The sequence below is a fragment of the Mesocricetus auratus genome, unplaced genomic scaffold (genome assembly GCF_017639785.1).
Source record: "Mesocricetus auratus isolate SY011 unplaced genomic scaffold, BCM_Maur_2.0 Super-Scaffold_4256, whole genome shotgun sequence".
Taxonomy (NCBI): domain Eukaryota; kingdom Metazoa; phylum Chordata; class Mammalia; order Rodentia; family Cricetidae; genus Mesocricetus; species Mesocricetus auratus.
The window spans coordinates 13,697,606-13,715,172 of record NW_024429182.1 but is presented as its reverse complement, the minus strand read 5'-3'; the positions used below and the strand labels follow the sequence as shown (position 1 = coordinate 13,715,172).

The window sequence follows — 17,567 nt, the reverse complement described above, 5'->3', positions numbered from 1 at the left end:
CTTGCCTAGACTGTTTGACTGTTGCTGTATAATCTGGATATGCAGGACCCACAGTAAAGTGACTGTTGAACTCAAATAGTCCCTCAGGGTTCCTGCTTCATGGAAGAGTCTACAAGACTTTTTGCAGGAAACATAAAAATGACTGACAGACTGCCAATGCATATGGACAGTTTGAAATTTCCTGCTTTTCTGAGAAATCTTCTGGACACACTGTGGCCTATGGGCTGAAGATGGATGCCCCAACATTACAGAGGAACTTCGAGTGACTGTTCAGGTAGCAAGATGTCTCTGTCAATCCTAGTGTTTATATATTATCCTTCTGTGGTCTTTGATAGAGTTGGAGGCAGATAATTATAATTATAGTTTTCCTTAGTTATGATAAAAGATAAGCTACATATAGAACTTTGGACTCACAAGGATGGATGATATTTTCTTTAAGTCTTGCTAAATGTTGATAGACAAAATATTGTAACTGTGTTCTTACTTGATAACTGTTCTGTTATATATAATTTGACTATGTTAAAGTTAAGACCTTTCTTTTTGTATAGACAGAAAAGAGGAGATGATGGGGGAAGTCCTGTGTATATGTCAGTAAAGCATTGTTGGCCAATAGGGAAGCAAGGTGGGACTAGGAGTCCAGGAGGACTCTGGGTAGGAGAAACACAGGGAGTCAAGATGTAACCGCCATAGGGATAAGAAGCCCAGAAACTTCTCCGGTAAGAGAAATACTTAGATTAACAATTATGGGATACTTAAGTCAGAGCTAGCCAGTAATAAACAAGCAACGCCAACAGCTTCATAATTAAAAAAACAAAACAAAAAAACAAAAACAACAACAACAAAAAAAACACCATACGCATTACCGAACTCAGATAGCAGTAGCCTAGACAGAGTAATCCCTGGTGATGTCTTGTATGTGCTAGAACAAAGGATCAGATGGATGGTAACGACATGGGAAGTGGTGACTCTAATAAAAACTTTAAACATGTTATTTTCTCTTTTGTTTTGAATGTCCCCAGACTTCACGTTTTTTTCTATCCCAAGCTCTCTAAGTTCTCATGGGACTTTAAGCCAAATCATTGTCATGAAGTTCTTAGAGGCATTGGGGAAAAAATTGTCCTAGAGAGTCTAGAGATGTTTTGTTAATTTTCTGTTCTTCTAACCTTTCTGTACTTATCTCTCTCTTCATTTAGCTCCTTGACTTTTTTCTCATACTCTTTGAACTGCTTCCTTTCATCTTCAGTCCACAGAGCGTCAGCTTTTACCATGAAAGCAGGTTGAGGGATCACCTGGAGAAACAACGATAGAGCGTGCTCTAGTGTATATAAGGCACAACTAAGTGTCACTACAGCAAACCCCCCCACCTCAGATGGCAGTTAAAAGGGGGAACATCAAGGGGAATAACTGATGCTTAGATGGAGGGATGTGGGAAAGCCTTAGCTGGTGCCTATGACTCTGAGAGGGTGATGATAATTTTAGGGTTGCCCAGACTCTTTTTAAGTAACAGACACACATGGTGTTGGTATCTTTGTAGCTCGAACTTCAGGAAGACCTGGATTGTCATGTCCCTGCTGGTGAAGCAAGATCATGATACACTATACTTGCTTGTTTGAGCTCATTTCTCCTCCTTCTCCTCTTCCTCCTTCTCCTTCTACTCTTCCTTCTCCTACTCTTCCTTCTCCTTCTCCTCCTCCTTCTTCTCCCTCCTCTTTCTTTCCCTTCTTCTCCTTCTTGTTTTTTGGTGGCGGTGAGTGTATGTGAGAGAATGGAAGGGACAAATTTGTTGTTGGCCCTCTGTGGCATCTTTCCAAATTACTGAATATTGGGGGCTGTAGAATTTCTAAAACCGAGTTTTATGGGGAACAGAGAGCGATGGGCTTTAAGTGGCTCTTTCTACCTTATTTCATTTTCTACAAAGATGGCAGAATATCTCACCATTCTCAAGATGTCTTCCTTCTTGACTTCCAGAACACCTCCCATCATGTCCATCAGGCCTCTTTGTCTTGCATCGGATGCCTGGGCAAGGACCATGATCAGAGAAGGCATTTAAAACAGAGAGCTTGTTAACATGGCAGGCAGCTGCCTTCCTGCCGTTGGAATGATTGCATTTGGGACTTGGGAAGGGACAGTGACAGGAGGAGAGAACAGAAGGATAGTGACTGAGATCCAAGTGACCTAGATAAGGTATTTTCTAGACAGACCGTGACGAATGCAGGGTGTGTGTCTAGGGTGCAAAGAAGGCCTGGGCGCGAGCGGAACCACACACCTGTGCCTGCTGTAGTTGCTCCATTTCAAGCGGGGCGATCATCTCTGTCTTGAGCTTATGCCACGAAGGAATATGTTTTTGAAGTGAAATCTGAAAGAGAAAGTATAGTTTCTGGTTGAGTTTCGTTAAAAATATCAAGCCATGTTTCTGGGAACAAGTTAAATGGTATTGGGGGGTGGGGGGAGGCGGTTAAAGGAATAGTTCAGGTTTTTAACCAGTTTTTTATTGTGGGATGAAGGAGGTCTAAAATAAGATTGCTGGAATAATGGACCCTCGCTTATCTATTAACTCTCAGGTGCTCTCTCCTCCGAAGAGGAATTTTATTTAGATTAAGGCAGAATGGTAGGAGGGTTAGAAGAATCACCTAAGTCATATCCAAAAATATAGAGGTCTTAGAGTTAAGAGCCTGGGGTGGTCAAGGAGCCATGAACCAGAGTGTGTAGTCAGAACAGGGGGGTCACCAGACAAGGAGGAGCTGAGAGGAGGGCTTCATTCCCACTGGTGGTATGAGTAGCCTGTGCAGAAGCCAGGCAGAGCAGGGGCATCACAGATTGGGCAAAAACAATTGTTCTGCGTGTAGAATGACTTGGATCTCAAGTCAAGCAGAGCTGGGTTTCAGTAACATTGCAAAAGTGACTGCCGTGACGGGGACCTTAGAGGGTGGCGGGGTGAGGTCTTAGTTGTCACCTTGCTCTAGGTCTCAGGATGCACAGAAATTGGTAAGGAAAAGTGACTCAAATAAACAAGCAGCATAGGTGGAGGGGGAGCGACTGTCCTCTGAAGTGTGACAATGGGCACTGTTCAGGTCTCAGCTCTTATTTGTAAGCTGGGAGACTACACAAGCAACGCAGCTTCTCTATGCCTCACCTGCCTCATCTGTGAAATGGGGACCAAGCTTGCACCATCACAAATGATGCCTTAGACTGGTGCCTGGCAGCTAACATAGATCACAAAAATTGTCACTTCTAGTCATGGTTGTATTTTGCCCCCAAATAATTTCAGTTTATTTCATATGAGCCAGAGATTTCCTTTGCGTATTTTCCCTGTATTTTCAACTGTAAAAAGATGATACGTAGTCCTTTCTAATCACTTTGGCTTTTTGTTTCCAACCGCTTCTGTGGACATCCAAGGCTATTTAGCCGTCCATCCCCTCTCCCTGGGGCCTGTATTACCCCAAATGACCTAGATAAGCACCTGAGCTCAACAGCTTCACTGGCCTGTTGGGATTCTACTTCTAGTACCTGTACCCAAGTTGGGCCAAGGAGCTCCTCCTCAGGCACGCCTGAGGACTAGAGCCTCATGGAGAAGCACAGTGAAAATTGCCGGAGACACGAGCTAACCCTGAAGACAGTCTTCTTGACATCCCTCAACGTCCCAGCCTTGGCCTCTTGCTCCCTCTAGGTTTTGTGTTTAGATCTCTGGATCCCCGGGATTCGTAAAGGAAAACTCTGTCTACTGCCAAGTCTATGCTGCTTGCATTTGCTCCCTGTAACTAAGTGCTGCCCATGCAGCTGCTTCCAGTCATAGTGTAGCCAAGAGGATGGACCAGCCAGGGCTGGCAGCATCTCCCCAGACGTGGAAAGGAATAAGATGGCTAGCCTGTACCTCATCATCTTCCACAACAAGGGCTCTTTCTGGCTGCTCACAGTCTTCAAACACTGGTCGCCAGACAGTTTCTTCCAGTTCTAGGTCTAAAATAATTTCTTCGATTCGAACATTCCTTTCTCTTACGCGTGCGATTTCTATCTCTTTTTGTTTGTAGGCAGCATCAAACTCACTATTGAAAGCCTTTTTTACCTTGTAGATGATATCCTGAAATATCAGTAGGTTATTGAAGACATCATTGCTTAAGTCTTTTCCAGTAACACAATCCTATACACACCTCTATGATCATACCAGAAACTATCATTTAGGAAGGTCAAGATCATCTTCCCAGACTGGTGTGACAGCCAGTCTTTTCTAGGATTAATAATCTACAGTGGTAGTTTTCTAGGTTTGGATTAAGGCAGCAGCAAGATTTACACCCTAACTACCTCCTTCCTAAAGTGTGAGCTGTAATTCAACATACAGGTCTGCTGGAAAGTACTGATGGGTACTTGGAAGCTTACCGGACCATTCTACTTCTTTGCCATGTCCTTAAAAATCTACCATAAAATTTTATAAATCAATGTACAGAATTCAGCACCCCTTCTTTGGATAGTTGATGGAGATGTGGAGAAAGGAAGCAATGGGGTTCGGAGTCTTAAGAGAAGGACCACTGTGCCTGTCTGTATGCTTCTTTGATAGAGTTAAGTCATTCTCAGATACCAGGGGGAACATGAGTTAGCCAGCCAGGTCAGCCAATAGCTGTGGTGGCAGCATGATCAAGTGGATTGCCCAGCTCAACCTAAGTGCTAAAGTGACAACTCTCACTCAAATGCTGGTTTATGTTAAGCCAGGGTTGGTCCGTCAGTTTTTCCCACTAAAGTTGAAATTGTTGAAGTCGGCTGGGAATAATTTTAACACCTAGCACCTTTAGGGCTCAAATACGTCAACAAGAAGAGGGCTAGAAGCTGATCAGAGGTGACTAAACTGTGAGTAAATAAACAGATCACCACGGGTTGGAGGAGGAGGAAAGGATGGGAGAGAAGGAAGGGCTGAGGGACACAGAAAGGGGGACACAAATGGAAGAAGATATGGCAAAGAACCTTTGAGAATGGGAACAGCTAATGGAACTTCAAACCATCTACAAAAAAAAAAATCACTAGAGTCTTCTCCGTTCCAGGTGTGTTCTGAGACTGAGTGGGAGCTTGCAGCCAGGATGCCATTGTATTTCTCTGAGTTACGCAGACAGATGAGCAGTCACATCCTGACCTCACAAGATCCCAAGTGATGCGTGAGTGACTGTCACAGGGAATTAAAGAATTCTTTGAGCCAACTAAAGCTCTAGGAAGAATGTCTGTGTGTCAGTTAAGGAGAAGCACTCCCTGGAAACCTTGGCACCATCTAATCCAGTTTGAATGGGTGGGAGTATCTTTTGCATACAAGCTCTGTCTATAAGATGAGAATGATAGCCATCTGTGTATTTCTCAAGGTGTAGAGAGATAACATTTGACTACTGCTACACTTCAGTGTGAGCCCTTGAAAGCACCTTGTGGGGCAATGTCAGTTTTTTTTTAAATAAAAAAAGAAAATCACTCACTTTTAGTAATATAATTTGATTGATTTTCTCTTCTCTGGAATGAAGTTCCAATTGGCTTGTCAACAAAGAGGTATCTGCCCCAAAATCAGTACTCAAACTGCCGAGTAGGTAATTGGGCAGACTGGTATCTTTTACTGTCTTTTCTTCATCCTCTTCTTCCTCATCGTCCTCTTCTTGATGCTTTTTAAGCAAAGTGGCTGAAGACTGCACTTCTACAATTTCCTTCCGTAGCTAAGTATAGGGGAGAGATGACACGGAGGAGGTCGTGGAGTCAGAATCCCACAAAGGGCAATTCCCAAGTGATTTAATTACTTCAACAATCACCGTAGGAGGTTAAATTGTCTTGCCAACTATTTGGCTCAATGTGATGGATGCTGAAATGGCCACAGAAGAGATTAAAGCTTTAGAAACTGACTCATTGTAAATCAAAAGAATAAAGCGACCCCTGCTAGCACACAGTATTTATGTGTTTGTGTCAGGATGATGCCTACTTGTAAATATTCTCAGTCTCTCCTGGTACTTAAACTCGAAAAAAGTATCTTCTCCTCATATTTTATCAAGGAACATGTTCAAGTGGGATTGGAGAGTGTAAGTTGATTTAGGTAGGCCTTCGTTTTATGTTTCAGAAAAAGAGGGGGTGCAAAGTTCTGGCGAAAACTAAGTTATGCCAAAGGGACACTTTTTACTGCTTTGACGGAGACTGTTGTTTAAGAATTGTAGCTGGGATTGCTTTTGGACAATCATAAATTCCATCAACATGGATTCAGTTCATCTTTGGTCAATGACCATATAGCATGGCCCCTAATGTAAGGGCGGACAGAGAAGGGACTGGGGATCCAGACAACCTCTGAGCAAGATGTGAACAGCACCCGAGTCATATTTCTTTTTTTTTAATTTTTTATTTATTATGTATATAGTATTGTGTCTACATGTATCCCTGCAGGTCAGAAGAGGGCACCAGATCTCATAACAGATGGTTGTGAGCCACCATGTGGTTGCTGGGACCTCTGGAAGAGCAGTCAGTGCTCTTAACCTCTGAGCCATCTCTCCAGCCCCGAGTCATATTTCTAAAAAGTAAATTTTCCTCCTTGAAGACTAATCAACATGTAGGATATACTATTTTTATTATTTGAATATAGGAGTATATATTTATAAGGATATAGTCTATAGATGAAAAAGAAATATAAATATACATTATATACAAACTTGATATTAATTTGATCTCAGCACAGATGCACATGATGGGGCCTGTCCTAGCTAGGGCTCTGATTGCTGTGAGAAAACACCATGGCATAGCAAGTGGGGGAGGGATTTGGCATACACTTCCACATCGCTGTTCATCACTGAAGGAAGGAAGGACAGGATATGGAGGAGGAGGCAGGAGCTGATGCAGAGGCCTTTGGGGGTAGGGTGGGGTGCTGCTTACTAGTGTGCTCAGCTTGCCTTATGTAGGACCTCAGGCCACCCCCGCCCCCCAGGGATGGCACCACTCACAACGGTCTCCCACATCAGTCACTAATGAAGATAGTGCTCTACAGTGGGATCTTAGGGAGGCATTTTCTCAACCGCGGTCCTTCAACTCGGAAGACTCTAGCTTGAGTCAAGTTGCATAAAACTAGCCAGCTCAGAGATAACAAAACACATCGTGTATGTACACGCGCACCTATGTTTAGAGTGGTACCTTAAGGCACTCTGCCTCAGTCTTCTTTTGCTGCAAGACTCTCTTCAACTCCCGCAGCTCTTCTTCAGTGCGCGCTTTCATGGGGAAGTTCTCCACCACGTAGGGTATGTGAAAGCACTCGGGTGGAAAGCAAGGTGACGTAAGCTCATTCCCTGCTACACTTGTGGGTGTCCGGGGAGCCCAGGGGCCGTTCCCTCCCATTAAAATCAATCCAGAGGCTATTACACCGTGAGTGAAATTGACACCAGAAATCTTTCAAATAAAGTGGTGTAATGCGGTTCCTATGGGCGGACCGGTGTGTCAAGCAGCATGCTTTTTGTGAAGGGGATCTTTCTAGAGCAACAACTCTCAAGAGCAGCTTTTCCCACATCTCTTCCTCTCCCGCATTCTTTGGGAGTATCTAGAGACTTTTTCTATCACTGCCATAGTCGTATGAAGATATCCCTGCTAGTAGATAGAGGCCAAGGAGGGTACAAAACATCCATCAGTACATAGGACAGTCCTGGCAACACAGAATCGTCCATCTCCACATGTGCCACACGAGCTAGACCACACAGATGTATGGTGGCTGTGGACATTATCCCACAAAGGGTGACAGGTAGGGAAAGGCATATTTGAGAGAGGGAAAGGCTATGTTAGTAGCTATTTAAGAACATAAGCATAGACCGAGATGCTTGATTACCCTATGTGTATCCTATTCTAAGAGGGAAAGGGACACACGAAGGTAAGCGGAGGTATACACGCGGACAGTGTTTTGTCTGCCTTTTACTCTGTGTGGAAGGAACATGAGTGAGATAGACTTTTGGGGTGGAAGGCATTAAGAGAAAGGTGAGAGGGCATTATAGGGGCCAGAGGGAGAGGTACTGAGGCAATCTGGAAATACACCGTCTTCAAAGCACATGAGACGGAGCAGAGGGATGAATGAACCAAAGGAAGATTGAGACACAGCTGGTGGGATTCGGTGGGGGGGGGCGGTTAGCAGGGCCTGCTCTGGGTGCTCTGTTGTGTGGATGAAAATTTTTCAATGGAAATTCTCGTCAGTTGGGATTTCGTGCCTGGGGCTGTGCATCTATTTATTACCTTTAGGGCTCGGCCCTTCACAGCCATGGAATCCCAGCACTCGTCCCTGATGAGCTCAGTTAAGTAGCTCTTGGCTAGGTTATGCATCTCCACTTCTTTTCTTATCTTGGAGAAAGGGAAAGGATAAAAGTGAAAACATGACCTCTTAGGGAAAAAAAAAATGCTCTCATTAGCTCATTACCTGGTCAGAGGTGCCCACTTAGCAGGAGTGTTTCTACAGGGTTTCCCCCACCTTGAGCTGCCCTACACTGAGGTGAACTTCTGAGCCACCCAGCGCCATTTCGAGAATGTTTCCTGAGGCTTGGGTCAAGGCTTTCATTCCCTGCCCTGAAGTCTGCTGTATCAACATGAACGCCCGTAAGGGTGGCCAGATCACATCCATGAACGGGCTGTGTGGACAGACACCTCCTAGGGGTAAGGAAAGTAGCACGGCTGGTCTAGACAGACCCGGGGAAGTCAGGTGCCGTGTCTTCCTGGGTTCTCTCTGTGTAGACACATGCACGCGCGTGCGTGCGTGCGTGCGTGCGTGCGTGCGTGTGTGTGTGTGTGTGTGTGTGTGTGTGTGTATGCTCTTGCTAGAGGAGAACCTCAAGCGTCACTCCTCCAGGTACCTCACCATTTGAGACAGGATTTCTCACTGTTCTGGGGCTCTCCACGTAGGCTTGGTTGCTGGTCTGTTGAATTTCAGGGTCGCTCCTGCCTCAGCCTCCCCAGTGCTGGGATTACAGAGACAAGCAGCTACAGCCAGTTTTGTTTTGTTTTTAAATCTTTCCAGTTTAATCAAAAGAAGATTGAAATCCATACTTTTATGAGATGCAGCAGGATATTCAGTGCTAACTTCATTCTCGCCAACACATCAAAGGGCCACTTCGTGGCCTGTGTCTGGGAATTTTCACTTAACTCCTCCATTATTTATGTTTGCAATAAAAAGAATACCAACTTACCTAGGGAGCTAGATTATTTGCTTTTTTAAAAAATTTATAAGCGTATGTGTAACTTCAATTATCTGCTGATGTGTCTTTACAGACAAGCAATTAAGTGTCCCTCTTTAGAGTCTGCCCAAGGCGTGGTACACAGGTGAAACACACCAGTCCTTGTTCCTTAGGCTCCTGTCTGTTAGCTTCCTTGCATTTCTCCTCGGATTATTTACAAACCGGTTAAGAATAGTCTCTCAGATTAAGTTTTCACACCCCCTTTTAGCTGTTTTGTTTGCTGATCAAATGGCTTGATTTGATTTGCATTTCCTTTCTTTCTTTTTTTTCTGATCCACTGAGTGGATGGTCAATGCAGTTGTCCTTGCCGTGCCAGTTGTCTTGAGTTCTGGTCCTTTAGCCCCTAGCCCCCTGTGGCACTCTCTGACCAGCTCCTTTCCAATCAGCGTTCTCAGCTGTGGAGCGCAGTGGCTGGGACTGACTAGGGCGCTAGGGTCATTGAGACTCCTTACTTGGGTGCCGCTACTTCTCTCAAGGAAGGGTATTTCACTCGCTAAGGGTAGGTGGGCTTGAGCTGCCAGCTGTTAGTAACTCTCCTCAGGAGGGCTAAACACCCAGGGCTGGTATTTCTTCCAAAGACCGCCGTGCCGGGGAGCTAACTCGGGGAGAGCCTTTCTCAGCGTCAGTGTGGTCTACGGTCTACGTGTCCCATGGCTCACGTGCAGCCTCGTGAGGTCCTTTCCTACCTTTGCTGCCTCCTCCTCGCTTTCATCTTGAAGTCTCTCCAGCTCCTCAAGGTCCAGGCAAAATTCCTGCTCCTCTAATTTTGCGATCGGGTCCATCTTTTCATTTTCTTCCATCATACTGGCAATCTGAATTTTGGAATAAGAGAGGGCATTGACAGGTAAAGAGCTGCACAACGAAATAGGTGTTGTATTTCTCTGTATGTACTGTGGAATAAAGAATCCCATTCTAGACTTATTGCGGGTACTAAAGTTCTAGGCTTGATACTTAGAAATTCAGTCATCGGGTAACAGTAACAGCCATTTGTCCCTGTGGTGGAGCAGGTTCCCCAGGGAGACAAGCCTCAGGGCAGACAGGTCAGGAGGCTCTTTGCTTCCAGAAAAGGCTATAGAGAATTAGATTGGTTAGGTTAATTTAGATAGAAAGATTCTCAGTGACAGTAGGTGGCCCCATTCTCTGGGCCTGGGTCCGGAACTGAATCAAAAGGAAAAACTGGGAAACTGAATTACTTATTTACTAAAGGATCTAGGAGATCAAACTAGCTGAAGTAACACAAGGGCTTCTAAGAAAAAAGAAAAGTAAACTACCTGGCTCCAGGTCAGTGGGAATTCTTTTTATTGTGGACATAAACAATAGAGGAATTAAGCAAGCATCCATTGTTCCCCTCTTCCTGACTGCAGATGCCTTGGGACCAGCAGCTCCAAGCTCCTTCCCCTCCACCTCCCCACCAAGTACCTTGAATGGGGAGTTCAAATAAACCTGTCCTTAAGTTGCCTTTGGCAGGGTATTTTATCTTAGCAACAGAAAAGGAGCCAAGACAGGCACAAATGGGTCTTAAAACTCAAAAAGCAAAGCAAATGTCCACAAAATTTATTTTGAAAAAGAAGTGTAAAGTCAGACTTACTCTCAAGATCCCCAAACATTCATGAACCCATAATATTGAGTAGCTTGGCACTGCCGAGGGGAAGTGGCCACTGACAGAATTATGAGTCCAGGGACAGTTCTGCATCTGGAGGAGAAGCCCTCCTCATTCGTGGAGAGGGGACAGTACCCTCAATTTAGATACGTGTCCTGGGAAGTGGACTGCGTCTTTGAAAAAGTGAGTAATGGCTATCTTTTACACCATCCAGAAAGTAACCTACGCAGTAATTAACCATGGTAGAGAAGGACACGTGACTTCAGGAGGGCACTTCATGGCCAGCATTTGGGAGGCTCTTTAAAATCAGAGACAAAGGCAAAAGCTATGAGAGAAGTGATGGCTATCCTGAAACATGCCATAGTTTTAGAATACTGCATTTAAGAGGCATATTTTAAAACGTTATGAAGACAGAAAACACTGGCTGTTGATTGGCGTATGCATGTACTTACTGCATTTTCTTTACTTTTTTGTGTGAGCGTGTGGTAGGGATGCCATGACTTAGGCATGGAGGTCAGAGGACCCAGTTCTTTCCTTCTACCACGTGGGTCCTAGGGATCCAGCTCAGGTCACTGGTCTTGGTTTTGTAGACGCCTTTACCCACTGAGACTTCTTGCTGGCCCCGGATTAGTAAATTTTTGCAGAAAATTTTTGCAGGTTGAGGTAAGTAAACTATCAGTTTTATGCAACACAGCCTAATGATAAGAACTACATTCCAGGAGAATGAACAAGAGGAGGCCTAAAGTCAGCAGTCATGGGCCTGACCTGCAGAGCATGTGCTCAGCCTTGAGCTGAGGGATGGACAGTTCTAGAAGGGAGGCAACAACACTCAGACTGACTTCACATACTTGACTGCTCTGTATTCCCAGAGTCTGAATAGATGACAGATGCACAGAAATGCAGAAAGGAGAGTTATTACATCCTAGGGGAAAAACAGTAAAAATGGTTGTATAATCATAATATACCACGTATCAAAGCTTTGGCAATTTACACGCTGCAACAGATGAATATTGAGTACGGATTTTTCAGCGTGAAGGGATGTATATGTAAAAATATCAAGAAACGGTAGTGTTAGTAGGCTGTTTAGAAAGATGGAAATACAGAAACAAAAGTCAGAAGAGTGTGAGAACCATGTCGAAGGGAAGCAAGTCAGAGACTGCTTTTAAATAAACAAAAAAGTCAGTGTTTAACTTGGAAGAAAATAAGTACTAAAATACAACGTAAGATGGGGCACTTGGGGAAGAAAGTAGAGGGGGAACCCACTGTCTGTTTAATATTAGAGTGTGATATTGCTAAGTTTTGACCCTGTTAGAGCACCCTGGAGACCTCAGGAGTTAATATAGATCCTCACATCGTGTGAAACAAGATAAGACATTTTTGATGGAAGGCTTATGCATTTCAGTGCAGGCAACCATGGCACTTACAATTTTTGAAAGCTCCTTGATTCCTTTTTTGATCTCTCTTCTTTGCTGTGAAAACAGTCTGACCTCGTTTTTGATGGCCTGAAATGGAGCAAGCACCTCACTACTTAATAAGGCAAGAGAAGATGACGGGGAGAGACGACGGATTGCTGGCAGATATACAGGCAGCACGTCTTTCAAACTGAAATAGGACATTTGCAAAGACTAGAATCTAGAATATACGGGGGGGGGAGCATGGCTCAGGCGGTAAAGACTTGCCGCACCATTGTGAGCGCCAAAGGTCGGATCCCCAGAAACACACATGAGTGTCAGATGGGCATGGCAGCAGTGAGTAAGGTGGCAGAGTGACGGAGGACATCCCTGACATCAACTTTGAGTCCTCACATGCATGCACACGTGCTCACGAGCCAACACATGAATATGCATTCAAGAAAAATAGGAAAATAAAACAAGCAATGAAATCGCACCCCTGTGACACTGCTTAAATCTAACGGTGTTTGTAAATGACTACCAAAACAACATCAAAAGGATGCCCATCATACAAATAGTGAATGACTAACAAATGAACTTGAGTGACACTGGATCCAGGCATTGCCTTCAGCCTGCTGCTCGTCTTTTGAATGTTGTCAGCCACAGAAGCCTCTCTGTCCCCAACCCACCCCTTTAAGACAACATTCCTCAAAACAAAAATGGAGTCTCACGTGTCCCTCTTGGCTTTGGCTTTCCTGGATACTTTTGTTGGGTTTCAGGTGAAGTATATATATATATTTTTTTCTTTTTGGTGTTTTGAAAATGGGTTGCTCTATGTAGACCTGGTCATCCTGGAACTCACTCTGGCTTAGGAAAGTCATTTGTACAATGCAATGTGATGCAAGGAATGTCTCATGTGACATTCTAACTTTCCTCCTAGGTTCCCATAGAAACAAAATGCAGAAGGCACATCACAGAGTGTTAATTCAAACCTGCCTCATGCTTTGCAAATACCTTTTTATAGGCTGGGCATGGTAGTGCACACCTTTAGTCTCAGCACTCAGGAGGCACAGGCAGGTGGATCTCTGAATTTGAGGCCTAGTCTACAAAGTGAGCTCCAGGACAGTCAGAGCTACTCAAATAAACAAGCAAACAAATAATAAATGAGTAAATACCTCTTCCCTTTTTTGTTGGATCCAGGAAATTTCCTTGGCAGGACCGACGACTAATTCCTCTTGTGATGAGTCCAAGCTCAGCCTTTTCTGAGAATAGAAGGGGACAGGTTGTTCTTCAAAACTGTCAAACCCTTCTCTCGCACTTGTCTCATTTAAAAAGAACTCTACACATGCGCCTGCCTAGATGAAGACTTTAATCTCGTGCCTCTAAAGATGGTTTAGGGACTAATTGTTGTGGAAATTGCTTTAGCTGTGTAGAGACGTGTTCCATTCGTTTATGCTGCATTTGTTTAACTATGTAAAGATGTGTTGCTTCTGTTTATGCTGCATTTGTTTAACTATGTAAAGATGTGTTGCTTCTGTTTATGCCGCATTTGTTTAACTATGTAAAGACGTGTTGCATTTGTTTCACCTGCTGGCCTAAGGCACCTGATTGGTCTAATAAAAAGCTGAACAGCCAATATATAGGCAGGAGAAAGGATAGGTGGGGCTGGCAGGCAGAGAGAATAAATAGGAGGAGAAATCTAAGATCCAGAAGAAGAGAGAGGAGACCAGGAGGAAAAGGGGCGGGGACATAGTAGGGGCCAGAAGCCAGGCAGCTGCCAGCCAGCCGTCGAGACAGCAGGAAAGATGTACAGAAGGAAGAAAGGAAAAAAGTCCCCAGGCTAAAGGTGGAAAAGAAAAACAGGCTCCTTTAAGTTAAAACAACTATCAAAAAACCAACCTGAGCCAGGCTGAGCATTCATAACTACTAATAAGTCTCTGCGTCATAATTCGGTGGCCCTCACACATCATACATCAAGCTCCTTGTCCCTCTGGCCTGGGTTGTCTCACCCTTCCTCTTTGCAAGGGGGTACCCTTTTTAAGTCTGATCTTAGCTTATGGAGAGACTAGTCCAGCGAGCACTGTTGTATTGATCATTCTTATTTCATGAATAGCATGTTGTTCACTAATCAGTTTTTCTTGTTTGCCTATGTAACCGTCTGAGTACTGGCAGCCCCACTGGAATGGGATGTCAGAAAAGAAAAAAAAAACCAAACCCGTCTTCTCCATCATGGTGTGTCTGTCCCAGACTAACACTTTGTAGGTACCCAATATTTTTTTTGTTGAACCCCTCTGTATCCTGTTGTGATAGTTTTTGTTTTGTGGTGGATCCATATATAACAATGTAATAGGCAGAGGCAGTCCGATCTCTGAGTTTGAGGCTAGTCTGCTTTGTAAGCGAGTTCTACGCCAGCCAATGCTATGTAATGAGACTTTGTCTTAAAAAGAAAAAGAAAACGAAAAAAAAACAAAAAACAGTCAACTCACACCTGGCAGTGAAAGTGTAAAGAGCCCTCCCTATGCAGGGCTCCATTGCTTCAGAAGGCCTCTGTGTGAAAGGACAGCGAGGAGCAGAGTTTGAGAGCAGACAAGCGTTTCAGTGGCTTCCTTCAGTTAGCTATGAAGTTTTTATATGTGAGCTCATTACAACAAAAGTGATTGTTATTTAGTTTTAAAAAGTATTTGTTGAAGAAGCAAATAAATATTGTTTTCTAGCCAGACACTTCCTCAATCATGAATAGGATATGAAGGTCGAGAGACTGCTTTAACCAAACGCCAATACTGGTAAAAACATTTTTGTTTTGTTTTGTTTGTTTGTTTGTTTTTTTGAGGAAGCCCAGACCCGTGTGGTTTAAGTGAAATCTAAAGTATAATATTTGGGATCACTTTAAGAAAAGCTGAGTTTTCGGTCAGATGTAGATTAAATTCTAGTTGAAAAATCCCTAGGCTTCTGCATAAGCAGCGGCAGCTTTCAATGTGTGCTAACGAGAGCTGGAAGCTGCAGGCTCGCATCTTATTTATAAGGAGGGAGAAAGCAGGCCAGCTACATTGGAGGATTCAGATGACTGCTCATCGTCTTGCTCCACGTCTTGGTTTACTCCTGATGTAGCTAAATACTCGTTTTCTTTTCCCAGGGTGCTGCTTAGAGTGGCTGTTAGTTGCTGGTAGTGTTCCGAGATCTCACTTGCTAAGTTTGCTCCAAGCCGCCTAATATTAGAGAGAGGGAGAGGGAAAAGGAGAGGACATAGAAAATCAGTTGAAAATAATCACATTTAGCAGTGTTATTTCCGGATAACGACACAAAGACACACGGGGAAGTTCTCCACGGTGCCCTTTAGTCACTGAGCCTCTATTTCTCAGAAGAGGACTCTTTCACGGACATCTAAGGACATAGGCTCCTGACCCTTCTTGGGGGGGTCTTTCCTTATGTGATCCTTCCTCACCCAAATGGTCTTTGGCCACCACACAAAAGTGCCACAGTTCTAGCTGAGTCCCCAGAATGCACCAGGCTTCATCACATATATGATCTCATTATTGGATCTAGCCCTCACAACCCAACCCAAAAGGCTATTTCCATGCTACACATCAGGGCATCTCCAACTGCATGCTAATATACGTGGGAGGGCTTGGGAAAAAACATTCCTGGTTCTATTGACTCTGCTGTTAGTTTCTGTTGTCACCTAGGAAAGGGGCTGTCAGTTGAATTGCCTCCATTAAACTGGCATATGAGCATGTCTCTGGGGAACTATCTTGAGTGCTGATATAGCAGGCCCCAGCCTACAGTGAGAAATGCCCATCCCTTGGTAGGTGGGTCTGTGCTGTGTACACCAGCCAGGGGAGGCAGGCCAGCAAGCAGAGTTGTTCCAAGGTTGCTATGTCAAGCTTCTACCTCGAATCTGCCTTGGCTTCCCTCAGTGGTGGACTATAGATCTGTAAGATGAAATAAATCTTCTCTTCCTGAGTTTCTCCTGGTCATGGTATTTATCAGGGCAACAGAAAAGCAAATTAGGACAAGTCCTGACCCTCTGAGGCTGGCAGAGGGGATGGCATCCAGATACGATTTCTAACAAGTCCATAGAAGCTATGAACCCCCACCCTTGAGTGACACTGTTATAGGCAACTTAGAGCAGTGTCTCTCAGTCTTCCTAATGATGGGAGCCTTTAATACAGTCCCTCATGTTGCGGTGCCCCCAACCATAAAGTTATTTTGTTGTTATTTCATATCTATAATTTTGCTACTGCTATGAATCATAATGTTCATAATTGATAGATGGGATATCAGGTATGTGACCCCCCCAAGGGTCATGACCCATGTGTTGAGAATCACTGACTTAAAGTTATCACCGAATGCCTGTGGGTCACAAGGCTCATAATCTCATAACACAAATTTGTTTAGTGGGGGAGCTCAGGTGGCCTTCCTTTTCTAAATAGAGCTCCTACATTTGTTTGCTGTCATCTGAGACACTGTTTCTTATCGACTGTAAAGAGCATGTTATGGCTTATTTAATAAGATGCAAGTTTCTCTTTTACTCAGGGTTCTCATACATGAAACGGATGTGATGATGCCATCTTCAAATGGGTCCTTGAGGTAAGCGGCTCCCCAAATTGTTATGGCACAAAGTCCCCATGGTATTGAATGGTTTCCACCATGCTCCCAAGGAAGGCCGTGTTTTAAAAGTACTGTTGCCAAGGGAACTAACAGCATGTCAGTAGGTGATGTCCATCAGCAGTTCCCATAAGAAAACATTTAGCTGGGTGTTGATCCCAGCTCACTCTATCTTTCTAGATCCTTCTTTTGGAAATAGTGGCTCTGGCCATGTTTCTTTCTCAGCACCTTTATCCACCCTGGGGCTTCCCACACGGCTCCTACAGCAAGCATGGTGTGTCCTGTCCTCTCAGATCTCTTCGTGTAATAGTCTAATTCTCGAGATACTGGCTTTCTGAATTTTAAACACCATACCATAAAGCATTGCTTACTGTGCAGCATACATACTTCCATTTGAGGTAAACAAGGGTGCTGTCGTCTTTCCCATTCAGCAGGATGTGCTGTCCATCCATTGACATCTTTACGTACTGAATCCCATGCCCCTGATGAGAATGACTCCGACACCGCGCAAATGTTTCCTCGATAGGAATAAAATGGAGAAGTTATAAGTGCGGCTCTCCAGCCTTTTTTTTCTAACATGGTCACATACACTTTTGCTTATGGGTCATTCTTCTAACGACATTTTAGCTGGTACAGAGGTAGCTCTTGATAACGCACAGCACTTAGAACCTCTAGCTCAGGGCAATCTTGGTTTGTTTCCCCACTACTTTGTGTAATGTGGGAGGGCAGGGATCAGAACCAGAGGCTTGAACCAGGTGATCAGACACTCTG

The 17,567-nt window shown here is 44.2% G+C and overlaps 1 protein-coding gene across 3 annotated transcripts in view; it reads right to left on the bottom strand.

The window, feature by feature from the left end:
• Cfap43 (cilia and flagella associated protein 43) overlaps positions 1 to 17,567 on the bottom strand; it is a 105,343-nt gene that overhangs the window by 21,211 nt on the left and 66,565 nt on the right. The window contains exons 16-27 of one of the 3 annotated variants that reach the window (XM_005063483.4): positions 17,184 to 17,314; positions 15,238 to 15,397; positions 13,367 to 13,453; positions 12,225 to 12,302; positions 9,887 to 10,012; positions 8,209 to 8,313; positions 7,129 to 7,245; positions 5,448 to 5,678; positions 3,872 to 4,078; positions 2,267 to 2,356; positions 1,936 to 2,016; positions 1,164 to 1,289 (exon numbers count right to left, since the gene is read on the bottom strand). In XM_005063483.4, coding sequence (XP_005063540.2) covers positions 1,164 to 1,289; positions 1,936 to 2,016; positions 2,267 to 2,356; positions 3,872 to 4,078; positions 5,448 to 5,678; positions 7,129 to 7,245; positions 8,209 to 8,313; positions 9,887 to 10,012; positions 12,225 to 12,302; positions 13,367 to 13,453; positions 15,238 to 15,397; positions 17,184 to 17,314 — 1,539 coding nt within the window. The remainder of the gene's footprint in view (positions 1 to 1,163; positions 1,290 to 1,935; positions 2,017 to 2,266; positions 2,357 to 3,871; positions 4,079 to 5,447; positions 5,679 to 7,128; positions 7,246 to 8,208; positions 8,314 to 9,886; positions 10,013 to 12,224; positions 12,303 to 13,366; positions 13,454 to 15,237; positions 15,398 to 17,183; positions 17,315 to 17,567) is intronic. The other 2 variants (XM_013117431.3, XM_021230659.2) reach the window with 2 other exon arrangements.